We start from the raw sequence: 22605 nt of genomic DNA, 5'->3' as shown, positions 1-22605 counted from the left end.
TTACCTCTGAGGTGCTGGCCTTCTTGCTCCCTGTAGGAACCAGTTGGTCAGTGTTTGGTGATGGTGCTGTAGCCATAGTGTATGTCTCAGCACTATGTTTCTGCTTGGAATGCAACAGAGACAGTAAAATCTTTGTGGACAATCCAGGCAGATTTGGATTATGCATACTAACACTCCACGAGGAATAGACGGAGGTGTGTACATCACTGTGTGTAGATGGGTTGGGCTTGGTGTAGTTCAGATAGCACCAGCTGACTGATGTTGTGGTATGTAAAGTGGGGTATGAGGGGTCCATGGTCCTCTCTGGACTTGTTACCCTTGAAACACACCTGTGTCCCACCTCTTTCATTTCCTCCTGCTTTAAGGGCTCAGTTTTGGGCTGTCTGCTTAACTTGTCAGTTTCTATTACTTCTCTTGCATCTTTTTCCCTCCCAAATGTCTCCACTATTAGCTTATTTTTACCCTGGTCCTCCTCCTGAGATTTCTCATCACATTTGTTATCTTCATCTTCCTTATTATCCTCTAATTTTTCCTCCTCCTCTTTAACCCGTTTTTGATGCCGCTGGGCCTCTAAACTGAGTTCTAGACTACCTGCAGGTGATAGCATTCGCTTACTTCCACCAGCACCAAGCTGCCAACAGCTGTCATCAGATGAAGTTCCTGCTCCATGTTCCAAAGGCAGTGGTAAGGGAATATAGCTCTTGGAACTAGGGGAGGGCAGCCTGAGGTAAGATCTCTGAAGCCTGTCTTCCTCCAGCTTTTCCATGATGACCATAGCTGTGCAGCAGATTGGCTGTTGTGTTGTGGCTAAAATCTGGGAGATGGTTGTATACATGGCACTAGCATAGGTAGGAATGTGAGTCTGTAAACGCACAGGCACTACAAGAGAGACCACTGGGGTAAGCTGTTCAAGACACGGAGCAATAATGGGAAGAGGATTGTGGGGAAAGACTAGATGCTGTTGTGAATGACCTGGACTATGCAAGGAGCAAGGTGTTGGCCTAGGCTCCCCGAAAAGAGGCCCTGAGGGGACCTGAATAGTCAGACCACCTGGCATTGGAAAACAAACTGTTTGATTAACATCACTTGATTGTAGAGGTAATAAAGCGGAGAGTGGCTGAAGGGGTCGTGCTAGTCGTTCTACAAAATCAAGCGGTCTTGGATGCAGCAGTGGTGGCTCACTGTGAATAAAGGCTTGATGAAACATCTGGGTTGAAAGGATACCAGATATTGCAGTAGTGACTGGGAAGAATCTAGTGAGCTGACTTGGGGAGCAAAAATTAGGGCTTGCTTGTTGTAGGGGGAAAAATGATGGTGGGATAGAAAGAGGGGATTGGAAAAGCTGTAAGGTCTTCCCTATATGGTCAGAGCTAATCCTAGATATCCTGCCTCCCATTCTGTACTCTCTGATTGTAGGCGGAGGACAACCAGGGTAGGACTGGCATACAGCTGAGATGCCAGGTTTGGCAAGTGGTGTAGCAGATGGCTCCTCCTGATCAGGTTCACCAAGTGTTGCATGCTTCACCAAGAGACATTTCCTCCTCTCCTTCCAAGTAGCAGAGGTGCGCTCTAGAGAGAGGCATCCATAGTCAAAAGATTTACTTCTTATTTCTTCAACATTTGCAGGGTGTGGAGGACTCGCAGGTGCCTGTTCAGAAGTGGAACGGCGCATCTCCTTGTGAGAATGATGGTGTTGATGGTGACTTGATGGAACAGTCAGCATGTGAGAACTTTGGGAGCTCCAGGTACCACTCTGCATCTCTGAGTCTGGCCTTCCTGGTTCCTCAAAGGATGCAGAACGACTAGAGGCATGGGAAACATTGCTCTCTTGGCTCGGGCTGTGTGGCAAGGATACTGACTCAAAGCCAGATTCTCCTGATGACTGGGTTGCCTCAGCCAAACGGAGACGCTTCTTCTTTGGTGGTAGCTTCTCTGCAGGGAGCTGAGCCAGACTTTGGCTGCGCTGAGGCCATTGGAATTCCTCCACCTTCTCGGGTTCTTTGGAGGTACATGTGCTCACTGGAGGTGAGACCATCTCAGTATCTGGCTCTTCCGTGACCAAGATTTCGGGCACTTGAATTTTGGGTTGACGGATTAACCTGGATGTGGAGGTTGGTTTTGGCTCCTGTGATGGCTCTTGTTCCAGCTTCGTTTCCTGATTTGCCATAGAGATGCTTTCCTGTTTTTCAAAGGATCTGGTATGCTGGATAACTGAAATTTCTTTCCAGGGACCCCTCCTTTCGGTCTCGCTCTGTGAAAGGGCAGGTGTGCCCTGATTATCAGTGTTGCCTAGCGTTAATGGGAGCTGGGCGCTAAAGGAGATGGCTGTTGGGCCTGGACTGGGAGGGTCTTCCTCAAGACTTTCCTCTTTTTTTTTCCTCTTGCGCACAGCCATGGCCATGGCTTTAAACTTGTAGCTCATAATTTGTGGCTGCGTCTCAATGAAAACACTGCCATCCTCACTCTGAGAACCCAGTTGAGTTTTATTCATACATGCAAATTTGTGTGCTGCATAAGTGTCCTGCTTCTTCAAGCGAGTCCCACTCATTTCATACTCATGAAGGTGTAGTTCCTTTTCTTGCTTCTTTCTAGGATCTGACTCTTTTAATCTGGAAGAAGGGCCTGAATCCTCTATAATGATGTCCACTCCAGCTGGCACCTCAATAGCAGGTTGACGTCGTAACATTCGTTGGTGGGGGCCAATCCTCATTTCGGCTGCTATGGCTTGCTGCTCATCAAAAGATTGACTGAGACGAAAGCTGGGTGAAGGTGTATCTGATGTGTTAGCAGAGGATGGCACTGATTGACTTCTACAGAGAACAGAACTGGAGCACTGACTAGCTAATTTGTCTCTATCAGCTAAGTATGAGGCTGGCAATTCACTTGAAAAATTACCAGGAATTTGATAAACAGCAGAGCCACAAAAGCCTGGGAGATCTCCCTTTGGTTCAAAAACACAGGGTTCTTTGGGTGAAGAGAACTTGACAGACTCAATGCTACTTCTTCTGGAGAGTGATGAACGTCTTGGTTTGACACTATCTATTTCACTTGTATCCACCACAGCTTCATTGATAGTAATTAGTTTGGTTATATGCTCAATGACTTGTGTCTTAGGAACAGTGAAAGGGACTGATTTTTCCTGTTGACCTGAAGAAGATAATTGCAGTTGTTGATGTGGTATCCTTTGCTGCTGTCCTAGTCGTCCATACTTTCCTAGAATGATCTCAGCATAAGTTTTAGCACTAGCATTTGGCGGGCTCACTTGGGAGAGCTCTGCACTCCCAGAACGGGAAAAATAGCCAGATTCTGTACTGCCCTTACTGCCAGGTCCCAATGAGGATCGGGTTTCATCTGAAGAAGTACTGGGAGCTCGCTTTCTCTCACTTAGCCTCATTGCTAACCTCTGCTTGACTGCATGTGAATCCTCAGTTTGGGGACCCTCCTCTGTAAATGACAATTCAACCTTACAACTTTTCTTCAGAGTTGGCCTGCCCTGTGAGGTAGATGGTTGGTGTTGCCCAGTCTCATCCTCAGAACCAGTACTCTCTCCTTCTGTAACGTCTTCTTGTTCATCTCCCAAGGCTCCGCCCTCAGGCCCACTAAAACTTGGTTCTTCACGACTTGAGGCCATGCCTGCTTTTATTCGATGTGCATGGGATTTGCGGTGTTTGTACAGGTTGCTTTTGGTCTTGAAGGAGAAGCCACATGGGGCACAAGGATAGGGTCTCTCTCCTGTGTGGGATCGGATGTGTTTTTGAAGGACGCTGGGCTTTGCACAAGGACGGCCACAGTAAGTGCACACATATTTCCCTGGTTTTGGGGGTTTGCGTTCTTTCCTACAAGGGGGGCCTTCTTGTACTTCCAGATTTGGCAGAGATAGAGTTTGCTGAACATTATGAACTTGGGGAGATGGATCGCCTAGGGCAGAACAGTTGTCTCTTGAAGGACCAGGTATATCTGAAAGCTGGCAAGATGCCACACTAGCCTGTGACTGTTGCTGCTGCTTTTGCCTTTGGAGCATTTTGGAGCGTTTTGGCTGCCTGTGTTGAAGTCGGCCAAGTGATCCATCAACAGATTGCGAGGTAACTTGTTGCTGTAACTGAGGCAGCTGTGCCCCTAACAAAGTCTCAGAAAATGGCTCCTGTTGCCCACCAGACCGCTTCCCATCAGCCGACCAGCTTTCCTCTGCCTCCATAGAATGCGGGGAGGAGGCCTCACAGACGCAATGGGAATGCTTCTGTGAGCACAAATCCGATTAACATCACTGCATCAATACTTCTTGGATAGGTAATAGTCTTTACTTGCACTTTAGGGGGATAATTGCATTATGCCATAATAAATGTACAGATACCATATGATGTCTGAAAAAGGCATAATTAAACAGTGTCTATGTGCAGCCGCCGTATACGTGAGTACTGGCTGTGTGCTGGGTGTCTCCTCTCCTCTTTACAAATGGCTTTCTTGGAATTCATCATTATGTGCCTTTTGGGCTGAGGCCTGGCAATGGGGCTTGACAAAAAATGTCTCAAGATGCTTTTGTGGTACTTGCTCTGCTCACATATGAATACGTTTTCAAGTCCTACTTGTCTTCGGTCACTGGGCCTGCAGAGACACAGAAAAAGGTAAGTGTTCAGGTGTTATGACTTATGAGCAGTGTTGGACAAGCTACTCAAAGTAAAAATATCAATGTTAAAAACACAAAATGTATACTAACCTAGAAAACAACAAAACTCAGACAATACTCTGAGATTTTATAAATGCTGTGTACTGATAGCCTGGAACTAGCAGAACATGATAACTGAAAAGTGATCCAAGCTAGTGCAGATTCAGTGGTTTTAAAATTGTCATAAATGTAAATAAACAGGAAATTGCTTCTTTTCACATTTTGTTTTCTCTTTCCAGGCTGTTCCATGCACACTACATGAGACTGGACACTAAACTTTAGCTGTTTAAAATCTGTTGACATTTCAGCAAAGCCAAAACAGAAATGGGTATTCTCAAGGAATAGGGCATACTGTATAGCGTAGAAACTAAAAATTATTTTTGTCTAGTTTGTCTACATGTAACTTACATAAAAGAGACCATGTCAAGACATTTGGAGTGCTGGGGGCCACCTATTTAGACAAATTCCAAGCACTCAAATCAAACACTTGCGGATAAAAGTTACTATATTCCTAAAATATCACATTTACAGTACTTGAACATGGCAAACCACAGTCTGACAAAACATTTATGCCTTAAATATATTAACATGGGTGTTCAGAAATGTGCAAGTGCAATGATCGTCATCCACCAGAGGGAGTTGAATCTGCAAAATAAGCCACATTTGTGTCATGTTGAGATCCTAAGCTCAAACTGCAGCTCTTCTAGTTTATTTTGAATGTGCTGTGGTTTCTCCATGAGTAAAGGAAAACAACAAGGTGAGGGGGAGCTTTCTCAGTGATTCTAGAGAACAATTCAGTGTTCCAAGTACCTGATTTAACTGCCCTCATGTAAAACTAGGCATAGTGTAATTTGTACGTGCATGGTGTTTTTCTGCAATTTATAATTTTTATCTTCCTCTTTTCCCTTATGTTCATGAAAACTACAGCAACTGAGATTTCATTTATTGGTGTTCACTAAGGGAAAAGCAGTCCTTTTCCTCTTGAAATAACTTGGCAGATTCTTTACTGAGTTTGCTTTCCCAAACAACTGCTGCAGGCTGAATGATACACACCAATTTAATGAGCTTTCTCAGAGCAGAGGTAGGCATTAGTTACAGAGTGGTTCTTATCAACCACAAGCAATTATTGAGGATAAAACAACACTAAGACCTTCATCATTATTCATGACATAGGTGTATATTTGCCAACTTCGAATGAAAGAATTGAACCACAAATTTATAATGAATGTCTTTTATTTGCAGAGGGTCATTACAGCATATGGTGCATGCTGTGTAATATAGAATTAAACTGTGCCTGATCATTGGAATTTCTATGCAGACTGATACTAACAGATATAAACTAGGAAAGTAATTTATATAGGGGTGGAGGGGTAAGAGACTCAAGGCAAGATACATTGTTGTTATCACTCTGTAATGGATTTTTGTTCACATGTCCAAGATCAGTGCGAGACAGCTTAATGATCTCTGACACGATATTGATGTGGCTCTTAAACAGGGCGATTAAGAGTATTTCAGATGAGGAGAGTGCTATGTGAATTATTCATGGCTGTCTATGTGCAAACACTGGACTGGGAGACCTGCTATTAAGACATTTTCAAGCAGGCATTCAACAAACAACAACAACAAAAAAAAAAAACAGCAAAAATAAAAAAATATTTTTTTTCAGATTGACCAAATATCCGTATAATTTGTATTTTTAAAACAAAACTTAATTCAGTTTACTAATGTTCAGAAAATGAATTATAGGTGTCAGATTGTTTTATTTAGCATTTTACCTTGTTTTTTACTTTTCATTTTATAGAGTAAATATAGGAAAGGAAATTAGCAAGAGAGACAGAGAAAATGGGATAGGAACATGAAACAGAGAGAACCTAAACTCACATCTCTCACTAAAGCATGGGATAAACGTGTCAGAGCCGATGCATTAACCACAAGGGCATGGTTCTGATCATATTTAATACACAATTTATTAAGATCTACAGGTTTATGCTTAAATGCTTTAAATTAGTTTTGAAGATAAATATAAATTGTGCCCATGTATGATTTTCTTCACAAACATTTAATTTAAAAAGTTGGGCCAGATATTTAAGGAAAAGCAGCCAACAAGTCCCCTGCATAATTGGGAAATATTCAGAACTATCTCAAAAGCATCCCAGGTGGCATGAAGTCTGTCAAGAGAGTACCCAGAGTATGTTGACCTGTAATCTAGGCAAAGGGTTGTTACTTTGAAGAAACTAATACAGTATAGTAATTTAGCTTTGATTTGTTTAAGTTTTGGACACTACATAATACACATACTTCCATATGTGTTATTTTACAGTCTTGACTATTATTAAAAAATGTAAAAAATAGTAATAATAAAGATTTCCATATTTTTTACTAATACAGTATACTTGATGCATTCACCACATGATAATAACAGTGGCAAGAGGGGAGGAAAACAAGACTGAGGAGACAAGAAGAGGGAGAGTAGAGGGAGAGTTAGGGTCGGAGGTTTGACTTTGGTCACTTAGTCAGCAGAAAACTTTCAATGATGCTGCCAGCACCTTGAAGAATGAACAGAACACTAATTTTGCACTACCCCTCTCTTTCTGTTTGGCTCATGTAACATCAAAAACAGAGAGACTTGGGGAGAACAAAGCCAGATAGAGGAGAGGTAAAGGATCAACGCAAGTTTCAAGGAGAATGGGATAATAAGGCACCCCTCTTTTAAATAAATGGATGGAGAGGCAGTATCATAAAGATCAGACTGACATGCAGACCCTGATGCATTGACATTAAATGCTATTTGAAACCGTGGGTTACGGCCTCTTTTAACCCTGGGTTAACCTACAATTCACACCTGTAATTTTGAAAGGGGGTTAGCACCATTTTAAAACTTTACCTTTTGGTATTGCTTACCCCAAATTGCAGTGCCAAAGATACACAGTGTTCATTTCAAGATAACTCCGGATTATTATTAGAGAATTTCTGTCTTCATTTACCTAGAAATGGGCACAAGTATTCGGAAGTGACAGCAATGATCAATGATGAAAACGATGATCGATAATGATCATGCGTGATATGATTTTTCACTGATTTTGAAAATTGACTTTCTATAAACAAACATGTCAAAGAGTGGCCTTATTTTTAGTTTTGAGTTACGATTACAGCAACAACCTCCAACACAAAGCACTGCGACTTACTTTACGTGGCAAAGAAACTGCTCAACACTCTGGACAGGGGCAAAACACCAGGCAAGTTCTTCCTTTCAAACAGCTAGACACAGCACGGAAGTATGGAACAAAACACAGGGTCTTCAAAACTATTTTCAACTTAACACAGCATATTAAAAACACGATGGTTATTGTGTCTCCATTCAAGGCAACCTCGATTTACAAATACATGGTTCAGCCTGCCACGATGAAAAGTGGTGTGCACAAATAATTACGGTAACCTGAAGGAAGAGCAGAGAGGAGCGCGTTCTGAGCATTCTTCCTTTGAGTTAGCCAGCGAGTCTTCACATAATGACAAATAAGTGGTATTAAATTTTGATTATGCCATTTTTTGTAACAGACTACACTAAAACGGTCTATAATAATGAATATGTGAGACACTGGAACAACAATGAGATGCAATGCAGCTTAAAAGCCGCCCAGACATTTCTCTGAATACCTAACCATAGCTTCTAGACAGCAGTAAAAACAATTTTTTTTTTAGGTCTCCCATGTAGAAATCTCACATTTCCCTCTACCTCTCACTGTACTAGTGACAAAATGCCACATCTTATCACATAATGTCACGTTGTTCGACATATGCTAATTGCCCCTCAGAATTATATAAATATCTTCCCACTTGATGTGGCTGGCTCTTGTTTCTAATGGTTTCCAGGTGAGCTGACCCGGATGGTATGGAACATTGGTTCTGCTGCAGAATCAAAAGAAGGTTTTTGAGAGTAGATTCATGGACTCTAGAAGTGACATGCCAGCTTGTCAGGACTGTAATAAATAAGGAAACCATTTTGATTCAAGTAGCTAATTTTGTATAATGCTTGTAGTATAATTACGGGCAGTACTAACAAAATTACTGACCACATTGATGACAGTATATCTTTTGAAGGGATAGTTCAACCAATAATTTAAAATCTTTTATAATTTACTCGCCTTCATGTTGTTCAAAACTCATGACTTTCAATCTTGCGTGAAACAAAAAAGGGGATGTTAGGCGGAATGACAGCCTCAGGCACCATTCACTTTCATTGTATGGACAAAATATGCAATGAAAGGGAATGGTGACTTAGATTAACATACTACCTGTTCCACATAACAAAGAAAGTCATATGGGTTTGGAACAATATAAGGGTGAGTAAATGGTGCTATACTTCAGTCCAATTTCACTGTATATCAAATACTATTCAATTTCTGTATAATTTTAGCTTATAAGTCCATTTAAACTGTGAGAATGTTTTTTTAATTTTTTAGTTACATTAAAAGACAAAGATGGATAAACACTTGATAATAGTTAGTGCCTCCCTTTCCAGTTTGTACTCCTGGCAGCCTGGCTCCAGTTCCCATGGAGATAGGCCCACAGCTAGTCACAGCAGATGGAGGGAGAGCTGGAGGTCTAAATTTGTCCCCCAGCATCCTCTCTGAGTGTAGTGGCATGTCCTCAAGAGGAAGTAGATAAACAGGCTGACCTCCACACGCCAGTGGCAGCATCTCATGACCTCAAGTGTCCCCTTGCTGGGACATCATCATGTTCATCAAAGACATACAGGAGGAGGTGGTGCAAGTGGCCCACGCTGCCAGCAGGCCCCTTCTGAATGTCACACCGCAGGAGTCAGAGGCACACCTCACCACACTGCCTGAATTGGCACGAACATCAACACTCAGTAAAGATCATGGGGGGAGAGATATCACGACCCCTCTAAACCATGCTGCTTACCGTCCTGGTCCAACACAGGAAATAACCTAATTTCACTGGAATAATCACTGGTCATTTGTTCAACTATGAGCCAAAAAGCAACCCACAAAATTTAGCATCAATCAGTATGGGTTTTTCTTTTTCAATGACCAATGGTGGCAGACAGCCACAATTGTGTCCCCAAAAAAGTATTTTGACACTTTTGGACACTTAAGTCACAATGAAAGATGTATGAATTTCACTGCATTATTTAAAAAACATAATTTTTTGCAATTACTTATAACCAGGCCCTAAGGTCATTTAAATGGTACGAAGTCAGTCAACATTACTGTAGTAAAACTATGGTTAATTTTTGTAAGGTAAGGTTAGGGTTAGGAGTAGGGGTCGGTGTAGGATGTCTGTGGGACTCTAAATAAATTAACTGCAGTGATGCCCCTACACTGTATGCAAGCATTTAATTAGGGGTGCAAATAGCATCTATCACTATTCGCACTTAGCCTCAGACAATTAGTTTTAGCCATTGACAAGGCAATTGATAGATTTGGGGGGTGTAACACTTCTGTTTATCAACCAAGGGGACATGGTTATCGCACAATGTGCTTAAATTATCATCCAAATAATTGCACTTGTCAATATATCCGTCATATCAATATATAACTCTTGTAAACAAAAGCTTAAAGCTGCAGTACGAAAGATTTTTGTTAAAAAAAATATGTGTTCCAAACAATGTCCTTGCCTTACTACGGTACAGTAAGTCTAAAAAAATAATTTTGAACTGTCTGGTCGGATGTGGCGCAAAATCGCAGGCTATTGTCATTCTTCCTTGCATCTTTATATCATGTCTGTAAACACAAAAAATAAAGTCCGGGAAGAAACTATGCTGTTCTGTCAGTCGCACAGTCCAGGACAACATCGCAGCAGTCTGGATGGATGTTTATTTGATAGCTGTTAGACAAATTTGTTTACTTGCTATAATGCTTGGATATGATGACTGGTAGGGTTGTTGAATCTTCTATATTATCATATCATGCTATAATTAAACAAACATTTCTCATGTGTATATCGATTGTGATGTATTTATGTTTTCCAGTGAAGTTACTACATGTTTACAAATGTTATTGACATCTGAGAATTAAAAAAAAAATTGGTGTAGTTTCAAGATTTCCCAAGTGGGTGTATGTGCCCCTGTTTTCTCATTTCCTTTACCCCACTTGCATAAATGCACAGGTTTTCCATTTCCATTGTCCTGTTGGCAGATGGTCTGTTTAAACGTTGGTTTAAAGACTGTTTAAAGCCAATATAGGTACAAGTTACAACAAGGTAGTTATGTATAATCATCTCAAGTTGTTTATTGCATTTATCCATTTGGCAGATGCTTTTAACCAAAGCAACTTACAGTGCATTCAAGGTATACATTTTATCTGTGTGTGTTACCTGGGGATCAAACCCAAGATCTTGGCATTGCTAGTGCCATACTCTACCAGTTGAGCTACAGGAAAGTCTTCAATAGAACTTGTATCAGCCATATCAAGAATTCCACCTCTTAAATTGATAACTGTATTAAAATAATTGTAGATAAAAAAATATTCAATAGTCATATTAAAATATACTAAACTGGTGGTGGCGGTTGAGGAGAGTCCTCTGTTCCCAATGTAAAAACGCTTTGAGTGTAGTGTCATAAAAGTGCTATAAGTTTAAAATTAATTCATTAATTCAAAATATATAAATGCGAGTGTTGTTTATCTTCATCAAAGAAATAATATTTCAGTTACAAATGTTAAATTAAAACACAACTCACGCAAAGTGTTATTACACAAGTTGCTTGCAATTTAAAGTTTTGTACAGCTTTAAGCCACAGACAGCAGTATATTTACAGAGAGATAAACACGAATATCAGATGAACATTATTTGCTTTTAAAAATGTATGCAAACCAATCAGTTTCAAACTATTTTATGCAAATTTTAAATTGTGACTGAATCAGTTTATTCACAAATGAATGATGTGAAAATTATGTTTTCACCATTTGTGCACTTGTTCTGGGTTTGTGAAAGATTAATTTGACTGGCCCAACAAAGGTCAAACCTTGGCTGGTCATTGAAGTGTGCCCTTACAATCTGCCATAAATGTTTTGAGTGCGGGCACTCCCAGGTATACGTATGGGCTCAGCAGCCCTCAATATATGAGATATTATACTCATTCTGCGGTGTCTCCTGGCAGCATTCAACAAAACGTGTACAATTGTTCCAATACTAAAAATGTGCATGACGTAGTGGATGGAAAGACGCAATGATCTGCATTTTCTTCAGTCAAATCTTTAGAAATGCGCTTTAAAAATGTGAAACATCTGGATGGAAACCCAGCTATGGTTGACGTGAATGTGGGCATGTCATATGTTAATGTTTCAGATTTCTGATGCCAGAATTTCAGAGGATTTCAGAACAACATATTTTTGCAACTTCGTTTTAATAAATGATTTAGACTTTTTGGAAAGTTTTAAGTTTAGTAAGATATGTCTTTATATTACAATGAAATCATCGTGATATGACCCATTAATGCTAAACAGAATCCTTTCTCAGGGATGGAGAGATATAAAACTAGAAAAACTGAACAGACAGAGGTTGATTTTAAGTGTCAGGGATGGAAAAAGACCATATAAACTTGGGGCTACACTCATCTTGGCTAATATCCCCATGTATCTCAAGCTTAACTGTTTAGAACAGAGAAAGACAACTCGTAAAGCACCGCAAACCTTCAGATGCTGGCAGACAGACTCGTGAAGGCAGAGCAGTCTTTATGTGTTTGCTTGGATTAAAAAGCACAAGAGCAAATCAGGTCAACAGTTCTTCAGTTTCAGCAGCCCAAGGTGCTTATTTGGGAGCAGGTATGCGTATCACAGACAAAAAAAGAAAGCAACCTAATGCTGGATCTGTTTTTTCTGTTTCCTATTATTTTCAATGGAAAATTAATGCTCTCACAGTTTTAGACTGGATAGATCTTAAAATACTTGAACAGTGATGAATATCCTTTATTTTAGTAATTTATTGGTTATTTTCATTACAAATTAGATTATCAACATAACAATTTGATATTTGATTTCAAGCTGAAATGGACAATACAAGTTTGCGCCAAACCTGATGATCTGTTGCATGGTTTGGAATGTTCTGAAAGAACATCTTTTGTGCTTTGATAGATGAAAGAAAAGCTGACCTTTCATACACAGGAATTAACATGGTTAATATCACAAATTTGCTAATTTGCTAAGTTCCCTTGTGCACAATGCTGATATAGCATATTCGTTTTATGTCATCATTATTTCTCTTTGTTTTAAATTCGTCAACATCTTAAAAATTTGTTCATTTCAATGTTTAAAACAAATTTTGAATTCCATATTTCCAGTTTTGACACAAACCTTTGAACCCCACTCTACCTTCTTCAAATGTGGCCCACAACACTTAAAGGGATAGTTCACCCAAAAATGAAAATTATTTAATCACCCTCATGCCATCCCAGATGTGCATGACTTTTGTTTTTCTGCTGAAAACAAACAAAGATTTTTAGTAGAATATCTCTGTTGGTTCATACATTGCAAGCGAATGGTGGCCAGAACTTTAAAGCTACACAAATCACATAAAGGCAGCATAAAAGTAATCCATAAGACTAAATTTTTGGGTGAACTATCCCTTTAAGGCCAAAGTATGCTTCAGTTGTCCATGTGTGGCCCAAATTTTCTCGACACTCGGACAGTCCTCGTCTGTTCACCTCGCTGTCTGTCGTTGACTATAATAAAAGAGTATCATAAAGCAGTTGTAGTGCCCATGCGTCAAACGCTTTTGTTTTCACTTGCAGTCAAAAGATTATACTTTGAAAGGCAACACGGTCTATTGGGTGCAATTTGATTCAAAACTCAGAAAAAGAGTATACCCAAGCATTTAGCCTACATTCACTCCAGCTAAATATGGCCAGCTCAGGGCTTCCATAGTAACCAGAGACAAAGAATGAGAAAGATGAGCTGTGTGAGTTTCATTCATTTACATTCACAGAAAAACAAGTGGAACGGCTCCCTCTTCCAAACCGCCCACAACACAGTGCTTCCGGGCCCGTCAATCACCTCACCTGTGGCTTTTTAGAGCACAGGGCCAATAGAAAAAAAAAATCCACCCACACGAGGAAGTGAATCAAGCAGTGCCTCTAACAGGGAGTAATGGTGAATCAGATGCTCTGCAGTACAAGCACAGGGCCGGCCCACACAGCTGCTGATATGATTAGTCATACTTCGGCAGAATTTCTGAGCTTTATTCATTCATTACTGCCTCTTCTCAAGTCTCTTCTAGCATTTAACCTTCCAAAAACAAAGCAGCGTTAATGAGAAAGCCTTTCGTGGCTTTTCAGAAGTGTACTTTACCTGCACTTCACATCTTCACATCCTGATTGAGAGATTCTTTAAGACATGGGCTATGTCCGAAAGCAAAAGGAAGCTGCCTTGCCGCCCAGTCAGTCAATGGACTCAGTGGCTACACAGACAGCACTTTTAAATTAAGGTACCTTCTATGGGAACTGGTTTCAGACAGCCTTCCAAGACACCATAATATCATGTCTAATGGCCTAGAAAACACTGAAGTGAGCTTTAGACATAACCAAGTGAATATTTAATGGCTACAATGCTAATTTCTCATTAAAAATGGGGACACAAGTTGATCAAATTTACATTCATAAATGAATTTACTTTAAAAAAAAATTTCACCCAATCACCACACTAAAACAACCCAAATAACCTGATGAAGGCATCTTAGTTAACAGGATGTGATGCAAACATTGTATTCCAATGTGTCCTGATGCCTTCTTATACCATGTATACTTCCTGCAAAGATAGTATTTTCAAAGATTCGGGCACAGCAATGGTGTATAAGCACCTCAGACAAAGAAAAGGGGCCATGCTCATCAGATCTGACAGTAACAAAGTTAAAGAAACACAGTGTTTCGCTATATAAAAAAAAATCATATGGACTTACAGGTATTTTAACTCAGCAGGTTCTTAGAATCTAAACAATGAATTAACAAGTTTTTCATGAATACATCTACGGATAACCATTTGATATAAATAGGAAAAACAATATTATGAGCTGTAGAACCAATTACATGCGAGACAAATTAGTTTACAGAATGACAACTCAAAATCTAGTAATGCGCCTCATGAAGCCATTGGTGAATGACCATCAGGCACTGTGTACAAAATTTTATTTGAACAAAGGGTATTTACCTTGTTCTTGTGTGAGCACGCATGCACACACTTGCACGCGCACGCACACACACACACACACACACACACACACACACACACACACACACACACAGAATCAATCCTTTGCAACACATCTGAAAAGCAACACCATTTAATAAATGTGCTGACAGTAGAACCTAACCACATAATTAACAAAAACGGCCAAATACTCACTCTGAAAGCTGATCTCCTCATGTATAGTAATTCCAGGTTAGTGTCCGTTCTCCAAATAGAACAGAGCATACGGTACGAAAAGGCAGGAGGCAGCGCCGTCTGTTACCTGGTTCTGCCACCTCACAGCACCAAAGCATGAATGAGAGTCACCAAATGACACAGCGGATATGAATGTTTGTGATTGAGTGGGTGTACTTCAGTGAAGTGAGTAAGGGGGGGAGAGAAAGAGACAGAGAGAGATGGGAGGGGGAGAGAAAGGGTAAGCAAGACAAGGAGTAAGAAAACGAGTGGGTGTGAGAGACATGCAGAGTATGAGGAGGAGAAAAGGGAGTATGAATGAACATGGTCACAGTGATTGAATAAAAGGCAACCTTATTGTTGTGATCATAAGCTAATAGAGCCAGAACACATTGTTAACAAAGTGGCTTATTACCCCCCCCAATTAAAGGACAATTCTGTAATTATTTACTCAACCATTTTGTTCCAAATACATATGACTGACTTTCTTGCATGGAACACAAAAGCAAAGATTTTGGAGTGTTTTCCATTCTCTTTTCCATGCAATTAAGGGACTGAAGCTTACACGGATAAAAAAGTTCCACTAAAGTATCATAAAAGTTGTGCTTATGACTTATGTACTATATTCCAAATCTTCTGAAGACATATGATAGCTTTGTGAGAAGAAGAGTCTGAAATTTAAGTCAATATTCACTGATTCACTTTTTTGAAACTTAAAAGCCTTAATGTTTATTGTAATTCAATGGAAAAGAGCATGGTAAAATGTTCTCTTTTTGTGTTCCACAGAATAAAGTCATCTGGGTTTGGAACTACACAAAGGTGAGTAAACGATAATGGAATTGTAATTTTGTGGTGATCTATCCCTTTGAATGACAGATGAAATCTGTTTAACTGATCAATTGTGGTTCATGTGATGTTTTTCCCTGATGGGAATTTATAGGCTCACGTTCACTGCATAACTTTCAGGTCACCTCAAACTGGCCGTCATAACTCCTGTTGTTTCAATGAAAAGAACAGCTCCATATTTGAATGTTGACATCATGAGGAGCAGGCTGTAACACTGATTGGATAGGGCTCCCAACTATACAAGCACATAAATTACTATGTGAATGTATGTGTGGCAACATATGCATGCAGGCATCTGACACATACAAAAAAGTGTGAGGATAATAAATTAAGGGACCTGAAAATGAGTGGAACTAATTATTAAAAATACAATAACAACAAAGGAAGATCCATAAAGAAATGATTTATGGAGTCTGGTGTGGAAGATCTCTGCAGAACTCTGAACACCTCTGAGATTAATTGGATTACCAACAACGAGCCAACTAATGCTCTGGTGTCTAAATGGGAGCAAATCCCACTGCCATGTTCCAACATCTAGTTGAAAGCTTTCCCATTAGAGTGGAAGCTGTTAGGAAAATCCCAGGCCCAGTTGCAAAAAACCTGTAAGACTTCTTGACTTAAGTGTCTTTTTTGTAAAGTGTAAGATATGCATACCTGCTCCCAAGGTGCAACTCCCTTTTAATGTCAATGGTTTTGAAATTAAATGTTTTTACAATCATATGTTCACATACATTTAGCCACATAGTATAGTGTACATATATAAACATGTGGAAGCCTTATAGGGAGTAATAATGAGATCATGAATCAGGATTTGATGAAAGATGGATTTGCAATGCTGTACATTTGATTCTAAGTTTCACCACCACAGACAGACAACCACTATCAAGCTCCCAAATATTTACTTTTTCAAACCAAAAACATTCTTAACATATTTATTCAAATCAATTAAGCCCTAGTTGACACTCACATGCATACATGGAATGTATCACAAGAGCTCCTCTGTGTGAATGGAGGTAAGAGTTCTAGGAAATTTCTCCAGATTCTAGGCTGAGGCTTGCAAATGTTCTTGCTACACAAACAGTGGGCTGTGACTCTGCATAGCGAGCTGATGAACAAACAGACTGAATGGGGCTTTCCCAATGAATGGAAGACACAAGCACAGAGAATCCTGGGTGACTTGAGCTTCTTTTCTATTCTTTTTTTGAATCCTTGATATTTTCCTGTAAATGTGAAGCTTTTATATAAGCTCTTAAATTTGTGTTTTCTAAATCTTTCCAGCACCTTCTACTTAGGCTTGATAAAATCTAATCTGTCAGTTAAATCTAGCCTACTGTACATAAAAGAAAGTTAGTTGCTTGTTTCACAAACTAACAAAGTCAGAATTAGAATACTCTCCAAATATTCTGCAGAGTTGGAACTATGGTTGGGTATTGCCAACCACCTCACGATATGTATAGCGATACATATGTTGCTTATGATGAGTTCATTTTTATGATACAAATATGTGTAAGAAACCAGGCCATTGTGGGATCAGTGTTCCAATGTTCAAGTCGAGTAATGGTCGATCAATACTGGTTTGTCCAATGACAGATTCTTCAAATGTTACATTTGTTACCCCCAATCTTAAAGGGATAGTTCATATAAAAATACAAATTCTATCATTATCTACTCACCCTTATGTTGTTCCAAAGCCATTTGACACTTTCCTTCATGGAACACAAAAGGTGATGGGGACAGCCTCAATCCCCATTCAATTTCATTGTATGGGAAAAAAAAAATCATCAATATACTTCAAAACATCTCCATTTTGGGTGAACTATCCCTTTAAATGATTGGTTACCTCCTTGTTAGAAACATGGAACTAATGTTTCAAGCAAGAAAACAGAATGACAGTAGTATTCTGATGCCCAAGAGTCTTGAACATTTAGCACTCCTCCCTTTGTCCATACCTATGCACGTCCTTAACTGCTTAATATTATTCTTCCCTTGTTAAGTACAACTTTCATCTTCATCAGTCACTGAAAAGTCCTCTCTGAGCTTTAACCTTTCTATTGCTCCTTTACTTCACCCTTCTACTCATTCTTTTTACAACTCTTGGTTTTATCAATCATCCCAAATAATTGTGTGACCTTCAGCATCATGTGGAGCAGAGCAGAGTTCTGGCCCTGAGGCAGTGTGCGTATTGTGTATGACTGAATGTGATCTTTGTGATGATGGTCAGCCTGTTTAAGGGTGGGAGGGGGACTGTGGCCAGGCATTGCCCATACTGTAGCCCTCTGGGAGGGTAACTAACACTTCTGTCATCCCTTTGTCTTCTGTTTTTCCAACAATAGTTGGGGACAACAGAGTCTCTGTAAATCTGATCAACAGGGAGATTGCTGTAGAACAGAGCAATGACGGATTGTCTTGTTATGGCAAGATCTCCATGGTCGTGCAATGTGAAGAGAGCCCTGTACCTTGAAAGACAACACAAATTAACATAAAAAAGCAGCAGCATCAATTAGAATAAGATCCAGGCTGCTGATGACAGATTGAAACATAAATAGCACAAAGATACCTGGAATTCTGAAAAGCTAAAAGAGATTACATAAATAAACCATGTATTAAGAGATGTGGATGTTCTTTCTAAAAACTAGAGCATTTCCAGGCAACCGTATTACCCCAAGGCTTTTCAAAGATGAGGCTTCAGTATAAACATGACCAAGAGAGAAAAGGCAAACTTGTTTATTTCCCAACACCTTGTATTGCAAGAAATTGAGGGAGTGGCATTGCAACTAAACTAAATTCGACCGACATATCAGCGCTGATAGTAGCTTTTAGTTGTCGTCAAAAATGTACACCAATAGCAGAAATTTGTGCTATTCTTCCTGCAGATAGGTATTCTGCTGGACCTACGTTTCTGCAGCCTTTGAAACATTCAACCAGCAGATCCTCCTGTTCACTCTCTCTACTCTGGGCATCACAGGAACTGTGCTTGGCTGGTTCAAGTCCTATCTCTCAGGTAGGTGTTTCAAGATAGCCTGGAGGGTTGAGGTGTCCAAGTCACATCAGCTACTTGCTGGGGCACCTCAGGGCTCAGTGCTTGGACCAATTCTCTTCTCTATATACATTACATCACTGGGACACATTATTCAAGCACCTGGGATCTCTAACCACTGCTATGCCGATGACACACAGCTATACTTGTCTTTCCAACCCAACAGCCCAACGGTGACTGATCGAACCTCTGCCTGTTTGGCAGACATCTCGACCTGGATGAAGGAATACCACCTGCATCTCAACCTAGAAAAAATTTAACTCCTCGTCTTTCAAACCAAATCTGCTTTTGACAACAATAACACCGTTCAGCTGGGTTCATCTACAATAACACCTTCCAAAACGGTCAGAAATGTAAGGGTAACCATCGTCAACCAATTAAATTTCACTGATCACGTAAAAAAAAAAGCCAGATCATGTAGATTTACACTTTACAACATCAGGAAAATAAAACCCTTCCTCTCTGAACATGCCACACAATGCCTTGTTCACTCTCGTGTCATATCTTGACTGGATTACTGTAATGTTTTCTTAGCACGCTCTTCCTGCATGCGCAATTAGGTCTCCGCAAATGATCCAGAATGCAGCAGCACGTCTGGTCTTCAATGAACCCAAGAGAGCACATGTTTCACCCCTCCTTGTGTCTCTAAACTGACTGCCGTTTGCTGCACGTATCAAGTTCAAGGCTCTGATGCTGGCATACATAACAACCGCTGGCTCTGCTACAGTTTACCTACAATCGCTACTGCAGAGCTACGTTCCCACCAGAAGCCTGCATTCTGCAAATTAACGGCGCCTTGTATGGCCGTCAATTGAGCAGAGAAAAAAAAAAAAATTGTACCTTAAATATTTGCAAAATTTTAATAATATTTTAATTATATTGTCAGCTGATTCTTAAACTGACATTGTTTCCTTAGTCCACAGTAGGATGCAATAAATACATAAACCATACAGCAACGTTATAGTATTGCAAAGAACATTCCTGGCTGTTAAAAAAGAAAATGTTTTACATTTTAATTTGTTCATTTTCAACTAATGTGCATGAAATAAATAAACGTTTTAGTCGGTCCATATTCTCAAATGATAAGTCAAAAGTAAAATGGGGGAACGCTTCAATAGTCAGTTCTCATGGTGTTACACTTGCACTGATGCCACAGTATACTACCCCAGACACAAGCTATAATAACAACGAAATACCACATTGTTTTTTTATTAATTACAGTTGTATGTAGGGTAGCCATATTCCCAGACAGCAGAGGTATTTGGCTGAACTCGGTGGTGAAGCGGCTCAAACTCTGAGCACAGGCCAGGGGCTTTTCAAACAGACGGAACACAACAGACTGGTACCAAACGAGAGCATCTCGAGACACACATTTCCAAGTTGAAAATTTTTCCTGACAAAGCATTTAAAAAAAACCTAATCTGAGAAACGTTTTTAAAAGAGCAAGACGCCATGTACCTGCACCTACTGCAAGGGGTTGTTCACACGAACGCTTCACTTTTGCAACGCTTCACTTTTGCAACCATCCATTTATATTTCTTTGTAAACGCGTGCTAGACAAATGTCTTTGTTTCGCTTTGTTTTTTGTTTATTTAGTGTCTCATGCAAGAACGCTGTGTATAGATGCTGCGTCTAATTAAAAAGAACTTTAAAAAGCAGTGTAATCAGGTCAATGGAAAGGAGGAGGCGAGAACCGGCTTGACAATGTAAATAATCTCTCTCTCATCGCACCATCGTCTGCCATCGGCCTTTATCCCTCTTGGAGGCTTAATTAGCAGGTGTGTATAATCACAATCCGGCCCCGCCCTCCGCCCTGCCACAAGCATCTTGAGACACATGCTTTCTGTTAAACTAATTCAAATATTTATTTGACAGCCCTTGCTCCTTGTTATACCAACACAGGCATCAAATCACTTTACCGGACTTACGGCTTCATCGCACGCACGCACGCACGCACGCACGCACGCACGCACGCACGCACGCACGCACGCACGCACACATATATGTTCTTGGTAACGTTTGTGATTAACCCTTTAAGACCTAAGGGCATTTTTACAATTCATTTTCCGTCTGGTTTTATTTACTAAAAAAGCTTGTAAAACATCAACCCTGTTGTGCACAGACAATTGACACACCTCTTTTTTTTCAAGACAAATTGGACTTTCAGCATATTTGTGTTGCATTGATGTCACCTGAATGTAAAATAAGTTATGGGACCATAAAGACAAATGAAAAAATAAAACGGAAATTGACGCACACCAACGTGGAAGACGGATCAGCCTGTCATTGGTCAACAACCTCACGCAAAGCATCATGTGATATCCAAAATGGCAGCTATCATCGAGCTAGCGGCAAAAATGATGGAGAATTGATAAATTATGGACATCACGTGGATAAATCTTGGATGTAAGTGTTTGGATTTATTGCTGAAAAACTCCGAAAAGAGGCACAAGTTCCGGGCTGGATAGAAAACCTTCTGTAAAGGCTATAAAGACACCAAAGACACCCCCGTGATGGCTAGCTCGTTAGCTTTCTGCTGGAAAAAACGGTAAGAAAATCGATAAAACTTTCATCAAATTATATAAATATTTATCGGAGGTGCCGTGTGATGTCGTGGACGATGCCGTCGGGCTCTGAGGGTTAAACAAAATTTACTGTAAATTTCACGTATGTATCATACTTGTAAATAAAAATGTATGTTAAAAACAACAAGTAATCGATTACTAATTTTTGTGGGTTAGAGTACTTGACTACAAATGTACTTAATAATGAACATCCCTAATTAGTATCAGCAAAGTCCACAACTGTCCAATCTCTAAACCTAACAGGAAATTTCAGATTATCAAACTCAGTAGGAGCTACATTTTGTCAGCTTTGATGTGCCAATTCTCCAATACATAATTATTAGTAACTTTGTGTGGCTGTTGAAACAATAGGTGTTGTATTTCCTCCAGGTGAACTAAAATGTAAACAAAACCCTGCCACAAATCCAGACATCCAGGGTGACATCTCCCTATTAGTTAAAACATTACTAGCACTAAAAAGCTTAATGTCTTTGTTAGTGAGTAAAAAAGAAAGAATATGGAATTGTATGTCTAATGTGTCCATTTTTCCCCCAGACCAAAATCACCTGAATGCACACTTATATCGAAATTACGACTCCCAAACTTAGTGAACTTGGAAGCAGCAGTAGCACTCAGAAGAGTAAAAATCCTATATAGCTGCAGTAAGTGGCCAATAAGTCTTCTCTACTAATTTGGTGCAGGCACTGAAGCAGCTGTGTACAGAGGTAAGGTCTATGGGCAAGTCATTGCAGAAAAGGAGACAACAGCCTTACCCAAGGGCTGAGAGAGGGCAATTGCTCCACATTGGAATGTGTTAAGAGTCTCAAGGTGCCACTCATTTAAAATCCTTTCATTTCTCACTCATTTAAGGAGTTTTTTCAAACTTATTTAAGGAGTTTTTTTCAGTCAATATTTTTTGACTGAAAATGCCAGGTATGGCAAATGTTTTCAGCCTCCTCAGCTAACCTCTCACTTCTATTACTGTTCATCTGCAGTGGGAGTGATGACGGTTTGTTTTTTATAGCCTTTTTAGAGATACAGGAGGCCATTTTCTTCTCCTGTCACCACCTAGTCTCTATCCAAAGGGGAGGTGGTTGAAGGTGGGGGAGACTGGAATTCAAA

At 40.0% G+C, this 22605-nt stretch overlaps 1 protein-coding gene across 3 annotated transcripts in view; it reads right to left on the bottom strand.

The window, feature by feature from the left end:
* LOC127656303 (transcription factor HIVEP3-like) overlaps nucleotides 1-22605 on the bottom strand; it is an 84364-nt gene that overhangs the window by 6902 nt on the left and 54857 nt on the right. For 2 of the 3 annotated variants that reach the window (XM_052144559.1, XM_052144561.1), the window contains exon 2: nucleotides 5-4602. In XM_052144559.1, coding sequence (XP_052000519.1) covers nucleotides 5-4195 — 4191 coding nt within the window. In that variant the 5' untranslated portion in view covers nucleotides 4196-4602. Of the gene's footprint in view, nucleotides 1-4; nucleotides 4603-15018; nucleotides 15315-22605 lie in introns of those variants that run through there. The other variant, XM_052144560.1, reaches the window with a different exon arrangement.

The sequence above is a fragment of the Xyrauchen texanus genome, chromosome 15, assembly GCF_025860055.1.
Source record: "Xyrauchen texanus isolate HMW12.3.18 chromosome 15, RBS_HiC_50CHRs, whole genome shotgun sequence".
In the NCBI taxonomy this organism is placed as follows: Eukaryota; Metazoa; Chordata; class Actinopteri; order Cypriniformes; family Catostomidae; genus Xyrauchen; species Xyrauchen texanus.
The sequence above is the reverse complement of the archived record's forward strand: the minus strand, read 5'-3'. Positions and strand labels throughout refer to the sequence as shown.